Below are 18292 nucleotides of genomic sequence, written 5' to 3'. Positions count from 1 at the left end.
TTACAGTCCCAGTGCAGGGTTGGTACTCCCCGTCACAAATACCTACATGAGAAGATTTCTGATAGTTGAGGGTAGAGCTGATTGAATGACAGATTTTTTTTGGTTCACTGGCAATTCCAAAAAATAAAAATAATCTTTTTGAGTCAAGCCAAAACAAAAATTTTCAACATTACCAGTTTGAATTGAAAAATAAAACATAATTTTAAATATTTTGCTCAAGACAAAATGAAAACTTTCATTTAAATTTAACTTTTAACTAGATTTTTAAAAGTAAAGAAAATTCCAAAAGAAAGATTTTTCAAATAGACAATTTGTTTTTCAAAAATATCTAAATGAATCATTTTTTGTTTTGTTAGAATTTTTACTTGAAGGTTGATTTAGTTTTGTTTTTTAACTGAAATAATTAATTGATATTGACATTAATTGACAAAATGTTTTTATGTAATTTAATGCTTATTTTTTGCCAAAAAAAAGTTTGGTTCAATTATGTTATCCAGCTCTAGTTAGAAGGCTCTTTAACATAACAGCCAAAGGCACAACAAAATCTGGTGACTAGAAACTGAAGCTATAGAACCTACTGATTTTTTAACAGAAAGGCTAATTTATCAATGAACAATTTATATAGGTCAATTTTCCATCATTTGAAGTCAAAATTAATAATAATTTTTAAAAAATGCTGTAGTTCAATCAGAAGTTATAGGGCTGATGTACGATTTACTGGGTGAAATTCTGTGCCAGTTATGTAGGAGATCAGACTGGATGATTATAATGCCTTTTGGCCTTAAAATCTGTGAATCTATTCTTGACATGTCATAATCTGTACCTTAGTTATTGAGGGTATCTGCTGAGTATTTAATATTCAAATTCACAATCAGGGAGCCTGATTGATTCCTTATTGTTTTTAGATCAGGAGGGAAGAACCTCAGGCCTAGGGGCTGGATGCTTCCCCTTGCTTGCCTGGATCTGGCCCCCGAGGCTCAGCTCTCTCCTCCTAGCATTGGGGAGCCCGTGCCTGCTGAGGGACTGGAGCACACAAAATCTACTAGCTGACCCCATTAGACTCTGGTGTGTGGGTAATGTGGAGAGGGTCTTCCTCCTTCTCAGTCAGGGTCCATGTCAGTGAGTGTTTGGGGGGGGGGAGGGTGACTTCTCAATTGTGTGTGGCTCCTGACTGATTTTTCTGTGGGTCAGCAGTCCCCAAACCAAAAAAGGTTTTGTTACATGTATATGTTTCATTATGATCCTCCATAACTTGCTGTCTCCTCTAGGTTGTTACTTACAGGTTTGTACCTTGAAATTATCTAGAAATTGAAGCAGATGCAGAATTTGCCAGCGCATATATTAAATTGGGTATCTTCCCCTGAGCTGTTGTCCATGATCAGTATTGGCAGCCTGTTGCCTCCTGAGTTGATTTTACGGTGTTGGTTTTGATCTAGAAAACCGTAAATGATTTACTTCAGAGACCACCTTTCTCTCTGGCCAGTAGCTGCAATTACTGAAGATAGTCAAGTTGGAACTCCCTTGGTTTAATATGGAGTGTGCTGCAGGGTATTCTTCCCAAAGATCTTCTGCTTTAAAAATCAGTAGTCCCAAAGAGCTGGAATCAATATGGTACACTGCAAAGGGCATCTATTCTCTTTTGAGGAAGGTCTAGAATTCTCAGGAGAATAGCAAGGGAGATTTTTGTTTATTTTCTATGCCTGGTCATTATTGGTTGGGGGAGTAAAAGGTTAAATATAATTCTTCAGAATTGCATTTAGTAAGAATTGTACTTCAGTCTGGAGCTAGCAGTATCTATTCTTACAAGAATAAATATAAATCAATAGAATAAATACTAGCTCAGTATAAACATTTTGAAGTATAATCACATAATATCTAACACGAATATACTTATACATGAATGTACTGGTGCCATTTGCTTTCCTTTTTAATCAGATTTACAATATATTTAATCAGTGTGACTGTTCTCTCTATTGAAGAGTAAATATTTGAAGAAAATAATGAGAAACAAGGTTTTACTTTTGATAACCACATTAAAAAGGACCAGTTAAAGATTTACTGTTTAATGTACTATAAAAGATTAAATATATAGTAATTCAGCTGAATAAGAATGCCTTCAGTTTCAAGGCACAATTCCAGTGACTTCAGATAATAAGCCCAAAGGTGTTAAAAATAATGGACCTGTGTACTAGAAGTACGACTACACTTTCTTTTTTTGAAAGAGGGATGCAAATAGCACTCGTATTTGCATACCTTCTTCCACTATTTTTTTCCGGAAGAGCCTTTTCCGCCATTTATTTGTAAGCAACAACAAAAGGGATTGGAGGGGAAAAAAAGTTGCTGTCTGCTAATGTCGTTGCTTTGTTTTAGTGATAAAATTCTTTTATCTAATGATGAACTACAGTGAGTTCCAAAGAGTTGTTTATATAAAATTCACATTCAAAAATACATAAAAAGCTGTTGCAACAAAATGCAAATGATCTAATAATAGAATCTACTGATTGTTGGTGGAGGTTTTTTACCACACTATGGGTATGTCTACACTACAGCGCTAATTCGAACTAACAAATCCAGACTAAAAAACTAGTTCGAATTAGCGTTTTGCTAATTCGAACTAGCATGTCCACATTAAGTGGACCCTGAACAGGGCTTAAAGATGGCTGGAAGCAGTGCCGGCAGGGCATCAGATGAGGACTTAGAGCATGGAGCTGCTGCCTCAGGCTAGCCGAGGGCTGTGCTTAAAGGGACCCGACCCCCACCCCGGACAGACAGTTCTCAGGGGTGCCCCGCTTGCAAAGCAGTCCTGGCTTGGATTGCCCAGAGTACCCACACTGGGCACATCACAGCACTCGGCCATCAGACCGGCTGCACTTGCCGCAGGCTGCCATATGGGGAGAGGGGGCAATTGGGGGGCTGCAGGAGAGCTTCCACCCCCAGAAGCCTGGAGAGCCAGCCCCGTCCTCCCCATCGGGGGCTCGTACCCCATTCCTCTCTCACCTCCTTCCACTTACCCTTCCCTAGCCCCCCTTCCTGATGTACAAAATAAAGAAAACGTGTGTTCAAAAATAGAATCTCTCTTTATTGAACAAAACTCAGGGAGACTGGGAAAAGGAGGTGGGAGAGGGGAAGAGAGAGGGTGGGAGAGGGGAGGGCAACTAAAATGATCAGAGGTTTGGAAGGGGTCCCATATGAAGAGAGGCTAAAGAGACTGGGACTTTTCAGTTTAGAAAAGAGGAAACTGAGAGGGGATAGGATAGAGGTCTATAAAAGCATGAGTGGGGTGGAGAGGGTGCATCAAGAAAAGTTCTTCATTAGTTCCCATAATAGAAGGACTAGAGGACACCAAAGGAAAGGAATGGGTAGCAGGCTTCAAACTAGTAACAGAAAGTTGTTCTTTACAAAGCAAAGAGTCAACCTGTGGAACTCCTTGCTGCAGGAGGCTGTGAAGGCTAGAACTAGAACAGAGTTTAAAGAGAAGTGAAATCAATTCATGGTGGTTGGGTCCATGGAGTGGTATTAGCCAGGGGGTAGGAGTGGTGTCCCTGCCCAAAGTTTGTGGAAGGCTGGAGAGGGATGGCACGAGACAAATTGCTTGGTCACTGTCTTCGGTCCATCCCCTCCAGGGTTCTTAGGGTTGGCCGCTGTTGCCAGACAGGCTACTGGGCTAGATGGACCTTTGGTCTGACCCAGTACGACCATTGTAAGCTCAGGGCTCAGGGTTGGGGGTCTCAGTGGGCCACCTTGATTTTCATGCACACCTGCTCCTGGGTGGCCAGGCTGGCAGCTCTCCTGCCCTAGACGGCCACTTTCCTGTGCCTAGTGCGGAGGTCGTGGACGAGGTCCACGATGTCCGCACTAGACCAGGCGGGTACCCACCTCTTGCGGTCCCGGGCAAGGTCCCGGGAGCCGCCAGTCTGGTCCTGGGAAGAGGGGGAGGGCTGGGGGACATCGGGTGGCTGGCTTGAGCCGTGCCAGGTGCAGGGTCTGCTAGCTGGGTGCTGGCAGGCTTGCACCTGGCACGGGCACTGTAGCCAGCCCTTGCCCTTTTAAGGGGTCCGGGGCCGGGAGGGGGCAATAGAGTTTCCCTGGTGTTGGCCAGAGTGGCCACCAGGGAAACCTGAGGAGGGCTAGCCTCCCACTAGTTCGAATTAAGGGGCTACACACCCCTTAATTCGAACTAGTAAGTTCGAACTAGGCTTAGTCCTCGTAGAATGAGGTTTACCTAGTTCGAACTAAGCGCTCCGCTAGTTCGAATTAAGTTTGAACTAGCGGAGCGCTAGTGTAGCGCCTATCAAAGTTAATTCGAACTAACGTCCATTAGTTCGAATTAACTTTGTAGTGTAGACATACCCTTTGAAAGTTATAGGCCATATCCTTAACTTGTGCAGATCCATGAAAATAAGGGAGCAACACTGATTTACAGTAGCTGAAACAACATTGATTTACACCGGCCTCCTACTTTTCAAAAAATAAAAACGAACAAACCAAATTCAGATAGTGTTATTGGCTCATGAAAAATAATGATGGCAAATTGTTTGGGCCATATTACATATTAGTGCAAGCGGAGAACAACTCCATTGTCACCAGTGGATTTAACTTGGATTATGCCACACCTTTTTTCTTGATTTCCACATTGCCATTTATGAAAGAAAAATGTTGTACATTACATTACATAACATCAGTGGGGTTTTTTTTGTGACGGTACTGCCCGGTACGCAGTACCAGCACCTCCATACACAGTACCAGCACCTCCACAAAAAAAGCACTGCATAACATTATTAAAACATTGCAATGAATAATTGAAATATTTTGGTCTTTAGCATACCTTTCTTTCTTTCTCTTAGGAATTATGTCTGATCATCAGTTTGGAAATCAGTTTATGTGCAGTGTGGTTGCATCTCACGTGAGTCATCTACCAACAACAAATCTCAGTTTTGTTTGGATTGCTCCACCTGCAGGAACAGGCTGTGTGAATTTCATGTAAGTATATGTCACAATTATTAAAAAGGTTATTTTATTATCAAATGGCTAAATAAATATAATAAATATTAGCTTAATACAAGCACTCCCCAAATTACAAACGTTTGACTTATGAGCATCTGCACATACAAACAAAAGTTCACCTGCAGCCTCAGGGGATCCGGCAAGAGATGCAGCGGGCAGCCACGTTGATGGCGGCTGGAGAGAAGTGTCACTTTGAAAGGCTTCTCTCTAGCCACCAAATGCACTGCCACCCCCTGCTCCTCTGGAGTCACCCAGCCTGTGCTCGCTGCTCCCTGCTGAGGAGGAGCTGGGTGCAGCCCTCAGGAATGGGGGAAGGGACGGCTGGGAGATGGGACTGAGCATGCAAGGGGGGTGGAGAGGTGCCTGGGGATGGAGCTAGTTGCTGTAGAAGCCTACACAGAGCCTGCAGGGTGGAGTGGCTGATGGATGTCCAGAAGTTCCCTTCAGAATCTCCACCTACCTCCTCATCCTCCTCTAATGAAACCTCCCTTTCCTCAAGCCCCAGCATTCAAGATTAAATGAAAAACTATTTCTACTATTTTTCATTGCAAATATACAATATTTCAGATACATTTTTGGTTCCATAAGCTTCTATGAGCTAGCCTGGGAATCTAACCACCATTTATAACATTTGTTTCTATGGAAAAATGCATTCAAGTTCCAAACAGCCAACTTGCAAACAAACTTTTGGAACACAACCCATTCATAAGTTGGGGACTTGCTGTATAAACATTTTGAAGAATGATCATATAAATCAACCATGTACATGAATGCACTGTGCTGCCATTTGCTGTCTTTTTTAATCAGACTAACAATATGTTTAGTCAGTGTGACCATTGTCTGCAAATACTCAAACTGTCCAAGCTGTGTGCACTATAAACTTGCAAAATAAGGATTTTAGGTTCTGATTTGCAAAGTGTTGAATTCAATAGGATTTAAGAGCACTCAGTAACGTGGGGTTGACCAGTACTTAGCAGAATCAGGCTCTTATACTTAAGGACTGAAATAATTAGATAAACTTTTTCTCAAATCACTTGTCAACCCTTCTCCCTTTTAAATGGTTTGAGAGTACCCCCTATTCTTCGCCATTCCTTCCATTCCCTAACAAAGGTTGGTATGTCTTCAGATATATGGAGACATTTTTATCTTGTGTTTTATTGGGGTTTTTTTGTCTACCCAAAGTCCAATATCTTATTCTGGCTAACATTTTCCAGTGAAAGAAAAATTCTTTGGGGTTCATTTTATAGGTTCATCCAGGTTTTTGAAAACCTGGTATTTGATTAGGAACTGAGTTTTTTAACCATCATTCATATAGTGGATGTAAACGATCAACTGATAATTAGTTATTCATTGCTTGACAATTAGTTATTCCATGCACTGTGTGTACATTCTTAATCTGTGGTATTTAGTAACTGATGGCTCTATTTTGATATTGTCCAGATTCTGAGTCTCGACATGAAACAGCATAAACCTATCTTATTGAGAATATCAGAACATCTTAATAACCAATAACTTATATTTTTTCTTTTGGGTAATCCAGCTTGCATGCAAAATATCTATTTCTCCAACTGGTTCTCTACATTAATTTGTTTTAAAAGTCTGAATCATTATTGGGTTATATTCTGCCATGTGAAGTGCTCTCAGAATTGCAAAGCATAACATCTCATATTCTACCGATGTAATATAATTTTATGTGTCACCTAAAAAATTAGAAAAAGCAATTTCCATTCATCCAGACTAAAGGTTTGGTAAATTAAGTCTCTAAAGTGAAACATCTATAGTCGAGGTGGAAGTGAAAATATTTCAAACCTGACTCATTCATAAATCAAATTAAAGACAGACTGTGCCAAAAGTACACATAGGTGAACAAATTAAACTGTTTGAGGTTTCTCAGACTTTTTACATGCCTTTTCTCACTCAGATTCTGTTACGATAGTCAAAATGAATTGAACATTCTGTGTTCTAGATAATTTTTTTCCTTTCTACCAGCATTGACAAGCTGCAAGTATCAAAGTTCCACATGTTTGTACTGAAATCTTAAGTTGCTCTTGTATTTTAAAAGATTAGTATGTTGATCGATTGGGAATCTAAGTGTGGGTGGGGGATGTAATGACTACTTAAGGGCTACTTTTTAAATGTGAATTATCCTGTACTAACAGTGTAGCATTCTTTCTATTCCTAGGGCACAGTGACCCTAGATTTGATTTTAATATATCACAAACTGCAGTGACTGCAGTGAAGATATATGTCCCTATACTTTATTTTTAAACCTCAGCTGGTAAATTGGAATCAGAAAGTCATTAGGGTGAATGATGGTGCCCTTTCTGCAATATATACATGCCACTTTATTTTCATGATTCAACCTGAGATGTTTCCTGCAGCACATAGCATTGCATAGAGGGTGTATATAGTGGCTTGAAGAAAATTTACTTTTATGTCATCTCAGGTTTTTAATATTTTATTTGTGTTGTCATCGCTGTAAGGAGCCTTAGTTATGGATGTGGATCCCGTTGTGCTTGGTGCTGTACAAATAGAGCAAAGAGACAGTCCCTTCCTCAAAGAGTTTATAATCTAAATCAGTGTTTCTCGACTTTTTTATAAAGTACGCCTTTGTAAAAAAAAAATATAAGTATCTCCTTTTTTTAAAAAAAAATGTAAGTACCCCCAGTACCTACAGTTTTCAGACACACACAATTTTTTTCTACTGTTGCAACACATTTGTTTAAACAACTTATTTGTAGCCGGGTGGACGATGAAATTTTTGGATGTAAAAAGTACACAAATAATAAAGCGCTGTAAAACTTAAAACAAAAAATAAGTTTTCTCCAAGTTTCAGTTGTGTTGATGTACCCACCAGACTTCTCTCAAGTACCCCTAAGGGTACTCGTATTAATCTGGGAGATATAGTAACATCAAAAATATTCATTTTCCTTAGTTCTCCTCCTCTCTCTCTAAAAAAATTTAAATATCAAGTGTTGCAGAAATAAAAATTGAAAAGTTGATGTGAAATTTTATAGCATTCTTGACAAAATGCCACCATTTACTGAGTTAGGGCACAACTACGCTGCATACTTATTTTGAAATAAGCTATTCTGGAAGAAATACTCTGTAATACTTATTTCAAAATGGCATGTCAACATTATGGGGAAGCCTCAAAATTAATCCAAAACAGGCTTCCCTAATGTGGATATGCTACCTCAATTTAGAGCCCCAGGAGGCACTGGTGAGTAATTAGTTTGAATGGCTCTGGGGAGGAGCTATTTCGAAATAGCCGCAGCAGAGCATCCATACCACTGCTATTTTGGAATAGCTATTGCAGAGTAGGCATTATTTCTTGTGTAATGAGGTTTACAGAAGACAGAATAAGCCATCTGTTATTTTGAATTTATTTCAAAGTAACAGAATTGCTGTATAGATGCTCGCATTGTTATTTCAAAATAACATCAGTTATTTAAAAATAACTATGCTGTGTAGATGCAACCTTTACAGAAAAGAGTATAAACTCAGATGGCCTCATTCAGATAGACATAACTTAATATACAAATCTACTGTAATCAATGGATTGCATCCAGTTATGCCATATTTGGTTTGGAACCAGCTGTGTAAATAATAGATTTTTTCAGTTCACAGGCAATTCCAAAAATAAACATAAAAAGTATTTGGGTCAAACCCAATAATAAAATTTTTCAAAAATTTCAATGAAACAAAAAATAAAGCAAAACATTGTGTCTGATCAGAAACAAAACATTTCATTTCAATTTCCAGAATTTTTAAAATTAAAATAGTTAAATGAAACTTTAAAACAATAAGCTGCTAAATATACTGAAATATTGAAATAAATATTTTGAAATAGTTCTTTTTGAAAATTTCAAAATGAACATTTTTATTCTGAATTTTGGTTTTTTCTCCCCATTTGAAATAATTGGGAAACCAGACAGATTGTCAAACTATTTAATTGTTGCTCAATCTGCACTTTTTTGACCAAAAAATTTATATTTTGAGATTTAAGTGGAAATGAAAAGTAATTCAAAACAACCTTTCTGTTTTGAAGGTTCCCTTTGTATAATTATCCCTCCTCTTGTCTGATTCCACATATAGAAACTGTTAATCAAACTCTACTTCAAGCTATTGTCTATATTTAAAGCTAGCTGGGAGGAGGAGGGGTCGTTATACAAAGAAATCCAGAACAGGATAAGATGATGTTATTTCTTCTTTCCTATTTTGTTTCCTTTTCTTCTCAGATGTTTGTTTCTCCTCTCTAAAGGGTTGCTCATGAAATAATTGTTGGTCTACCCAAGTCTGGGATTTTCAGGACATTTATAGGAGTGGTGATTTTCCAAAACATGTTTTTGCTAGCATTTTGCATTGAATTCCTTTATTCCTGAACCAGTATTTTGTATAATGTGCACTTTCAAGGAGAGCTTAACGATAGATCTATGAAAAGCTAAAAGTTACTGTAACCGGGTTTTTAAAAGCTCTTAGTGCTGGCATAACTCAGTTCCCACTGAAACCAATCAGAGTTTTCCCAGTGGCTACGTCTACACTGGCCCCTTTTCTGGAAGGGGCATGTTAATTTCAGCTATCGTAATAGGGAAATCCGCGGGGGATTTAAATATCCCCCGCAGCATTTAAATAAAAATGTCCGCCACTTTTTTCCGGCTTTTAGAAAAGCCGGAAAAGAGCGTCTACACTGGCCCCGATCCTCCGGAAAAAGCGCCCTTTTCCAGAGGATCTTATTCCTACTTCAAATAAGATCCTCCGGAAAAGGGCACTTTTTCCGGAGGATCGGGGCCAGTGTAGACGCTCTTTTCCGGCTTTTCTAAAAGCCGGAAAAAAGCGGCGGACATTTTTATTTAAATGCCGCGGGGATATTTAAATCCCCCGCGGATTTCCCTATTACGATAGCTGAAATTAACATGCCCCTTCCGGAAAAGGGGCCAGTGTAGACGTAGCCAGTGACTTCACAGGGAAATTAATCACTACCTTTAATTGTTTGTATAAACAGTTAATGTATATACTAGGAAAGACACTTGTCTAAGGAAAATGTAAGCAATTTATGTTTCTAAATCATCATCAAACATTCATAGTTTACTGAACACCATTGTGCCAGCCAGAGTGACATCAGTGACCTACATTATGTACTAAAGTTCCCAGATCTGGCTTGAACCTGTGAATCCACAAGTCACTAGGCTGTCGTGTGGGCAACAATGGGTAGGGTCAGTGAATGAGCCCCTTTACCCACTGATGGAGAGCTTAAGAGCTTGGAGTATTGGGACATTTTTGTTCATCCTTGTGACATGGCTGAAGAGCTTATGATGCTGCTTTTGAATACAATGAGCAATTGAAGGAAGTCCAGATCTCTGCAAGAATATTACATTTCTCACAAAGTCAAACCACTATGGCTCAGAATTTGGCATTGACTGCACATATGGAATGTCTCTAACGACTCCAAGTCTGCTTGTGAGAGGTTCCTGTTTTTTGATCAGCATAGTGATACAGATAGTACATAGATTTGATAAATCCGGAACTTTGTCTAAGCATGGAGACTTGGTTTGCATCCATAGGTGAGATATGGATTTCATGCAATAGGCATAAAATCTATTTGTCAAAGAAACTCCAGTTTGCTGCAACCACTTGAGCTGTGCTTAGGTTCTGCTGGGCCAGCTCTTAGGTTCTGGAACTTGATCTTCTGCCATGAAATGTTTAATCTCATAGTGTGGGTAATGTCTTAGAGACATTGGAGGGAGCAGCTGAAATTCTCTGACTCCTTCACAAGCAAGGCAGTATAATTGGCATAGTTTTGATTAGCGAACACTTCTTGACCAACCTTGATTTCAAGGTATGAAGCAGCAAATCCTAATATCCAATGAATAGCTCAGCAGAATGATGCCAGGGCATTTCTCAGCTCTGCTACACACGAGGTGGTGCAGAAATACAGTGAAAGCTGTTATCCAACACACACACCCTCACACCAGTACTGGTGTGGAGACCATGCACCAGGTCACTGTTGAAACAACTGGCTTCAGGTGGTTGATCAAGAAAGGTTGGCCCTCGGAATGGATCTTTCTATATTAGTGAAAAACTCAGAAGCTCACAAACAGGGAGTTGTCCAGGAATATAAGCAGCTGAAAGGCATATTCCAGACAATAGCAAAATGTGACAATGAGACCTACATCAACTATCTGGCTGGCAAAGTCTAAAGTACAACAATCTGTATCCTTCCTGGTAGCCATAAACAGCCTTCAAACATGCCCATCACAAAACCAGACAACTCTTCTTACTCTTGATAGAGGAGATCCTGCGCTGATAGGAAACACATTACGAAAGCTCAATGAACTACACACCTGCCGACAGCTGTCCAGAATTACATGAACCACATGGCTGTTGACCTAGGAATGAGCTTTGATTCTCTGTCTCTTGAGGAATATGCAAGGACCTTTTAAAGGTATGGAATTAACATGCTGCTGAACCTGCTAGTATTCCACCTGTGCTGCTCAAAGGTGTATTTGAACCAGTGAACAACTGCCTTTATCAAATGTTCTTAAAAGTGTCAGCTTCAGACAAAGCACCAGCATTGTAATGTCTGTGTACAATGGCAGAGGATCTTGCATGAAGTGTGGTAATTACAGGCTAATCTCATTGCTTTTCATCATGGACCTGCATGATAGGCTGTAGAGGTTCCTTAACAGACATCTTGACAACATTAACTTTTAAACAACATATGCCACTACCTTTAATGGTTAATCTTGTTTAAAAATTAGTGTGAATTTAATACTGCTGAAAGGTGCCAGACTAAGTACTCAGGAGACTGTTTAGCAACAGAACAGGAGCAACATAAACAGCAATAATTCAAGCCTCTCCATGCTGCTGTCTCAATTCTGTCTCAATTCAGCCTCTATACCCAGTCAGTCCTTGACCTCTGCTGAAACGGATAACAAAGTTGCTAATTAGTGCCAGTTATGGGGGTGGGCTTTTTGTAATGTTGATACTTCTCCCCTGAGAATGTGACAGAAACCACAAATTGATCTCACACAGGCCACCTAATAGCTGCCCTATAGTATGGGTGTACTGGTATGCTTAAATGCAAAAGACCAGGAAATGCGAATGCCAAGGTCATTTCTGAATGTTAGGGACAGACTCATGTTAATCAGAAGTAACTTGAATTAAGTCACTGGAGTTATACCACTGTAAAATCAGTGAGAGAAGAACCCAGGCCCTTACAAAGAAACCTGGCCTCTCTGTGATCTGTTAGAACTTATTCCTAAAAGGGAAAGAGCACAGTCAGCTGTCACTGAGGTCAAGGCAGGATTTAATTACTTCTCTTCTTTTCTCAGCCCAGTTCTCTTTATAATTTGATGTAGTCTGATTATTCATATTTTGTATAGAATCATGCTAATACACAGTCGTATACTCCAAGTCACATAAGGCTGGATTCTGATACCTTTAATTATGCTTTGCTTTATCTCTTTACATTTCACTCAGTAGGTAGTTCCATTAAGGTCAGTGAGTACTATATATCATAAGAAAAGAAGTCAGGATCGGGGCCATAATGATGACATGCAGTAATTTCACAAGGTCTGTTATACCTCTGTGCAAGATCAGATAATGAACTATGCTTAGATTGGCAGCATTTGTCTATTGTTTATTCTTCTTGTCTAAATATCTCTCATAATCAATCAGCAATAAATAGTGGCGCCTTTTTACAAATACATAATTTGTGAAAATGAAAAACAGGGATATTTACAAGCAGTTGAAATCTTCTGATAGTAGAATAATATGATACACTTGAATCTTTCTTTGTCTTCCCTACAGAGATATTTAAAGATGAACTCTGACAATGTAATTTTTTAAAAAAGTGTAATGTCAAGTAAAAGAGTTTTGTTGGCAAAGTTTTGGGACTGATTGTAAGAAGTGTTCAGCACCTGTGTCTCCCAACTAATGAGAGCTGTAAATGCTGATTAGCTTACAAAACAGGCCTTTTCTTTGGCCAATAATTTATTTCACTGTCTGTTATGGCAGTTTTCATAATATAGTATCTTTCTATTAAATTTTGCTGTTACTGTTTGCTCTTCTGCAAGTGATGTCCCCGGGGGTGCTCCACTGTAGGTGCTGGGCTTGCCCTGGCACTGCAGTACGGAGATTTTTCGCAGCAGTAGTTTGGCTGGACCATGCATGCACAGGGAGCGTTTCGCGGCGTTTGTGCCCTTTCGCGCTGCTCGGTCCGGTCTCAGCCCTTTCCTCTTAACCGCCTCAGGCTGCAGACGGAGGGAACTGATCTCCTCAGATTGCCTTGTTCGTGAGGCAATTCAAGTTGTTCTTCTTTATAGTTATTTTCTATATTTAGTCTCCTTACAGTTCACTTTGTTCTCCTGTTTTTAAAAAAAAGAGTTAAAGTTAAGTTATTGTTCATAAATGCTTATTTACTTAGAGTTATATACGTTTCTGTTAACTCCGTAGTTCAATTTAGTCAGTGCCCTTCTCCCTGTTGGGGGAAAACAAAAAACAAAACAAAAACCAAGAGAAAGAAAGGAAAGAGACAGAAACACGGAATCATGCCTGGTTCACTAGGGTTCAGAAAATGTGAGGCCTGCCACAAGGCTATGCCAGCCTCGGATGGCCATTCGACCTGTATACGTTCCCTGGGTGAGAGCCAGAAGTGCCCTCACTGCTCTAAGCTCACAGCTAGAGATCGACAAGATAGGAAGATGAGGCTTCACGTGATCCTGTTTGATAAGGCTCTTCAGCCTCAAGGCTCTGCCTCCCCCCATGGCCGTCACAAGACCCCCAGAAGCAAAGGGCCTCTTCTCCAACTGCTGCCCCTCCAAGGAAAAGCAAACCATCTCCAACTCGCTCTTTGCCGGCTACTTCGCATGGCAGATTGAGTGTAGGCAACAAACTGGGCACTTCTGGAGTGTCTATGGTGCGCGCTACTCTAACGGCACCTACTAAACCAAAAAACCCTGCCTCCACGGTGCTGACAGCATGCCATTCATGGGCACCAACGACAGCCACAGCACCGACAAGCTCTGCCCGCACCCCTTTGGCACCATTGGCACCATCTCCAACACCGGCACCAGTGCCTACTGAGGTACATTCTGCACCGACTCCGGTGCCAGGCCAGCCTAAAGACCTGCCTGATCTCGTGGCACCAGTGGCAGTGGCACTGCCAGTGGCACCGACCCCAATGGCACCATCTCATACAGTAGAGGTGCTAGCACTGAGCTCAGCACCAAGCTCAGCACCGCGGTGGTCACAGCCTAGGAAGGCTAGCGCCAAGACATGCCGGCATCAGAGCACATCATCACGCTCTCCATCCTCAACTTTTTCACCAGAGCCATCGTCGGCACCTCCACCTCAGTCTCCCAGACGATCACCTGTCAGACAATTCTCGTCTCGGGAGTGCCTCCCATCTCCCTTTCTTACCCCATCAAGGGAGCACCACCACCACTACCATCAGCGGCTTTCGGCCTCTCCTTTTCCTTTACCATGGAGATCTTACTCTCCATCACTGTCACCTCGCTCTCCTGACTACTCTTACAGAGCAGGATACAGCAGATCACACTGTTATGATTGCTCCCCATCCCACGCTTCATACTACTATCGTGACCATTATGATAGTCACACATACTACAGGGCCTATTCACCATACCACCGCTCTTATGATAGTACTTCCAGATCAGCCCCTAGATCGAGGACTCGCTACTCATCTTCCAGGCACTCACCTGTAACCGATCCACCCCAGTCAATTCAGGGCCCGATGTCTCCCCTCCGCCCCCAGTCTGATCTGGAGGAGGAGCAGCCTGTGACAGCGTAGGTGCACCAGCCTAAGAGATCACCTACAGATCCATCATCATCTTTGCCGGATGAGGCGGTTATCCCAGGGAATACTTCTCCCCCTGATGATCTCAGGCAATTCCAGGACCTTTTTAAAAGAGTGGCAGTCTCCCAGGAGATTCAGCTTACTAAGATGAAGAAGAAACAGCATCGTCTCCTCAAGAATCTCCAGACGCTTCATACTTCAAAATTGACCATCCCTTTGGATGAGGCCATATTAGAGGTCACCAGCGAATTGTGGCAAACTCCAGCTTCTGCAGACAAGAAATATTTTGTGCCATCTAAAGGATCAGAATTTTTATTCACCCACCTGCATCCCAATTCACTGGTAGTTGATGCAGCGCAACAAAGAGCACAGGTGCCACAATATAGAAATCGAACATCAGACAAGGACTCAAAAAGGCTTGATTTATTTGGAAGAAAGGTCTACACATCATCAACGCTTCTTCTCCGAATAGCTAACTATTTGGCACATTATCGAACCATAATTTCGATAATTATTCCAACCTGACAACTCTTATGGAATCGTTACCCGAATCCCAAAGGCCCATTTTAAAAGCCGTTGTCCAAGAGGCTTACGCTGCCACCAGGACCAGCCTGCAGATAGCACTGGATGTAGCAGACATTGCAACATGAGCCACAGCTACTGCAGTTGTTAGGAGAAGGGCTTTGTACCTCCAGTTGGCAGCAGTCCCCAAAGATCTGCAAGTGAAAGTAGAGGACTTACCCTTTGAGAAAGATAACCTCTTTGCAGAAAAGACGGACATGGTTTTACAATCCAATAAAGACTCCAGGTCAACCCTGCAAACGCTCGGTATGTACACTCTGCCATATAGGAGAAGGCACTACACTCCATTTCAGAGGCGCTACGACTTTACCCACACCAGGCAACAGTGGCAACAACAACATTGACCTTTATACCAGTCGCGCCAACGTCACCGGCCTCCTAGACAACGCAACCAGAACAATCGCCCACAGAATCAACCCAACATCAGGCAGCAGGTTTGACTGCTTGGTCGGGAGCAAGCAACCAGTCTCATCAACTTTTCAACCACTTATTACTACCCCGTTGTTTCACCATCGCCTATGCCCATTCTATCATCACTGGGCAAATATCACCAACGACAGATGGTGCTAGAGATAATCCAATTCGGTTATGCCATACCCTTCCTATCCATCCCACCCACAAACCCTATCTCTTCAAGGACCCTTCTCAAGAAGATTTACTCCGTACCGAGATCAATCACCTACTGCAGATTGGCACGGTGGAAAGCGTACCAGATGACTTCAGAGGGAAAGGGTTTTACTTCCATTATTTCTTAGTGCAGAAGAAAACAGGAGGCTGGAGGCTGATATTGGACCTCAGTCAACTAAACAGATACCTCCAATGGTAACCCTCGCATCTATAATCCCATCCTTGGATCAAAATGACTGGTTTGTTGCTCTCGACCTACAGGACGCGTATTTCCATATTATGATCCATCCCGCATGCAGACATTTTCTCTGATTTACTGTTGGCAAAGATCACTACCAATACTGCGTCCTACCATTCGGACTCTCCGCTGCTCCCAGAGTGTTCACAAAAGTACTCTCAGTAGTAGCTGCTCACCTTGGATGCAACGGAGTTATCATATTCCCCTATCTCCACTCCCTCGGCCTACTCATGAACGAGGACAAATCTACACTACAACCTACCCAAGACTTAGAGTTCATTGGAGAGTGACTAGATGCCAAAGTAGCAAGAGCATTCCTACTAGTGGCCAGGTTTCATTCACTCCAGCTATTGATAGTTACCTTCAGAGCCAACCACAGGGTTCAGGTACTGTCAGCTCTCAAGCTTATGGGTTTTATGGCTGCAACCACTTTCAGAGTCTCCCACTCCAGACTACACTTCCGCACCCTTCAACATTGACTGGCTACTGTTCACAACCACACCACTCCAGATGTGCACAGGGTGGTGAGTATACCACCCAGCGTCATCGCCTCCCTGGAATGGTGGACCATAGACAAGCATTTGCTGTCAGGCGTGCCCTTCAAAACCACCCACTCCTACGATATCAGATTACTACAGACGCTTCCCTTCTGGACTGGGGTGCACATATGGGCAGAGTCTTAATACAGGGCCGCTGGGCACCCCAAGAGATGTTACGCCACATAAATCTTCTCGAGTTCAGGGCTGTCACCAATGCTTGCAAGCATTTCCGCAACCAAATACGCAACTGCACAGTAAAGATCCTGACAGACAATGTAGCGACAATGTACTACATCAATTGCCAAGGGGGCACACGCTCACAATCCCTATGTGCAGATGAGGTTTGACTCTGGAACTGGTGCATTGCCAACTGCATCATGCTTGTGGCATCATACTTACCTGGCATCAACAACACAAAAGCGGACTCCCTCAGCAGGAACTTTGCTTCACCGCAGAATCCTCTACACCCTTTTTCGCCATTGGGGCATGCCACTCATTGACCTATTTGCAACCTACAACAACAGGAAATGTCGCAGCTATTGCTCCAAAGCAGGTCTCGGTTGCCATTGGCTGGGGGACGCATTCTGCATCAGCTGGAACGGTCTCTTAATGTACCGTTTCCCCCCATACCACTCATTCCAAGAGTGCTTCAGAAAGTCAAGATGAATCACACCACGATAATGGTAGTTCCAGCATGGGCGAGGCAACACTGGTTCCCTCTCCTCCTGCAACTATCTCGCTATCCTTCTTACCAGCTAGCACTGTTTCTGGGCCTACTCACTCAGAACCAAGGCTGCCTTCTTCATCCACAGCTTCGTACACTCCACCTCACAGTGTGGTACCTAGCTGGCTGAATGCTGCCGAAACCTTATGCTCGGATCATGTCAAAGAGGTCCTGATACACAGTAGACGACAAAATACAAAAATATCTTCCTTGTGAAATGGAGAAGGTTCACCAGCTGGTGTTTCGACCACCACATCGACCCTCTCACTACTCCTGTCCACAACATACTGGACTATATAATGGAACTGAAACAAACAGTACTGACCTTAGCATCACTTAGAGTTCATCTCATGGCAATAGCAGCTTTTCGACAACCAATTGAGGGATTCTCTGTATTTGCTCATCCCCTCATGAAGAGGTTCCTCAAAGGACTAACAAATTTGAACCCTCCCCTTCGGGCACCTCCCCAGTTGTGGGATTTTGACCTAGACCTATGAACCCTCACAGCCCCGCCTTTTGAGCCGTTAGCCACAATACCCCTTCAGCTGCTAACCCAGAAGTTGGTATTCCTATTCGCCATTACCTCCATGTGCAGAGTCAGCAAGCTATCAGTGCAGATGGCGGTACCTCCATACACCATCTTCCTGAGAGATTGTGTCATCCTTAGGCATCACCCAGCCTTCATACCTAAGGTCTGTTCCGATTTCCACGACAATGAGCCCATTATACTGCCTTCATATTACCCCAAGCCACATGCT

The 18292-nt window shown here is 42.1% G+C and overlaps 1 protein-coding gene across 1 annotated transcript in view; it reads left to right on the top strand.

Moving 5' to 3' along the window:
- RELN (reelin) overlaps positions 1–18292 on the top strand; it is a 491382-nt gene that overhangs the window by 130425 nt on the left and 342665 nt on the right. Inside the window, exon 3 of the mRNA XM_006137543.3 lies at positions 4845–4980. Within this exon, the coding sequence (XP_006137605.2) occupies positions 4845–4980 (136 nt within the window). The remainder of the gene's footprint in view (positions 1–4844; positions 4981–18292) is intronic.

This window comes from Pelodiscus sinensis, chromosome 1, assembly GCF_049634645.1.
Source record: "Pelodiscus sinensis isolate JC-2024 chromosome 1, ASM4963464v1, whole genome shotgun sequence".
Taxonomy (NCBI): Eukaryota; Metazoa; Chordata; order Testudines; family Trionychidae; genus Pelodiscus; species Pelodiscus sinensis.
Note: the sequence above shows the minus strand (reverse complement) of the source record. Positions and strands in the feature narration are given on the sequence as shown.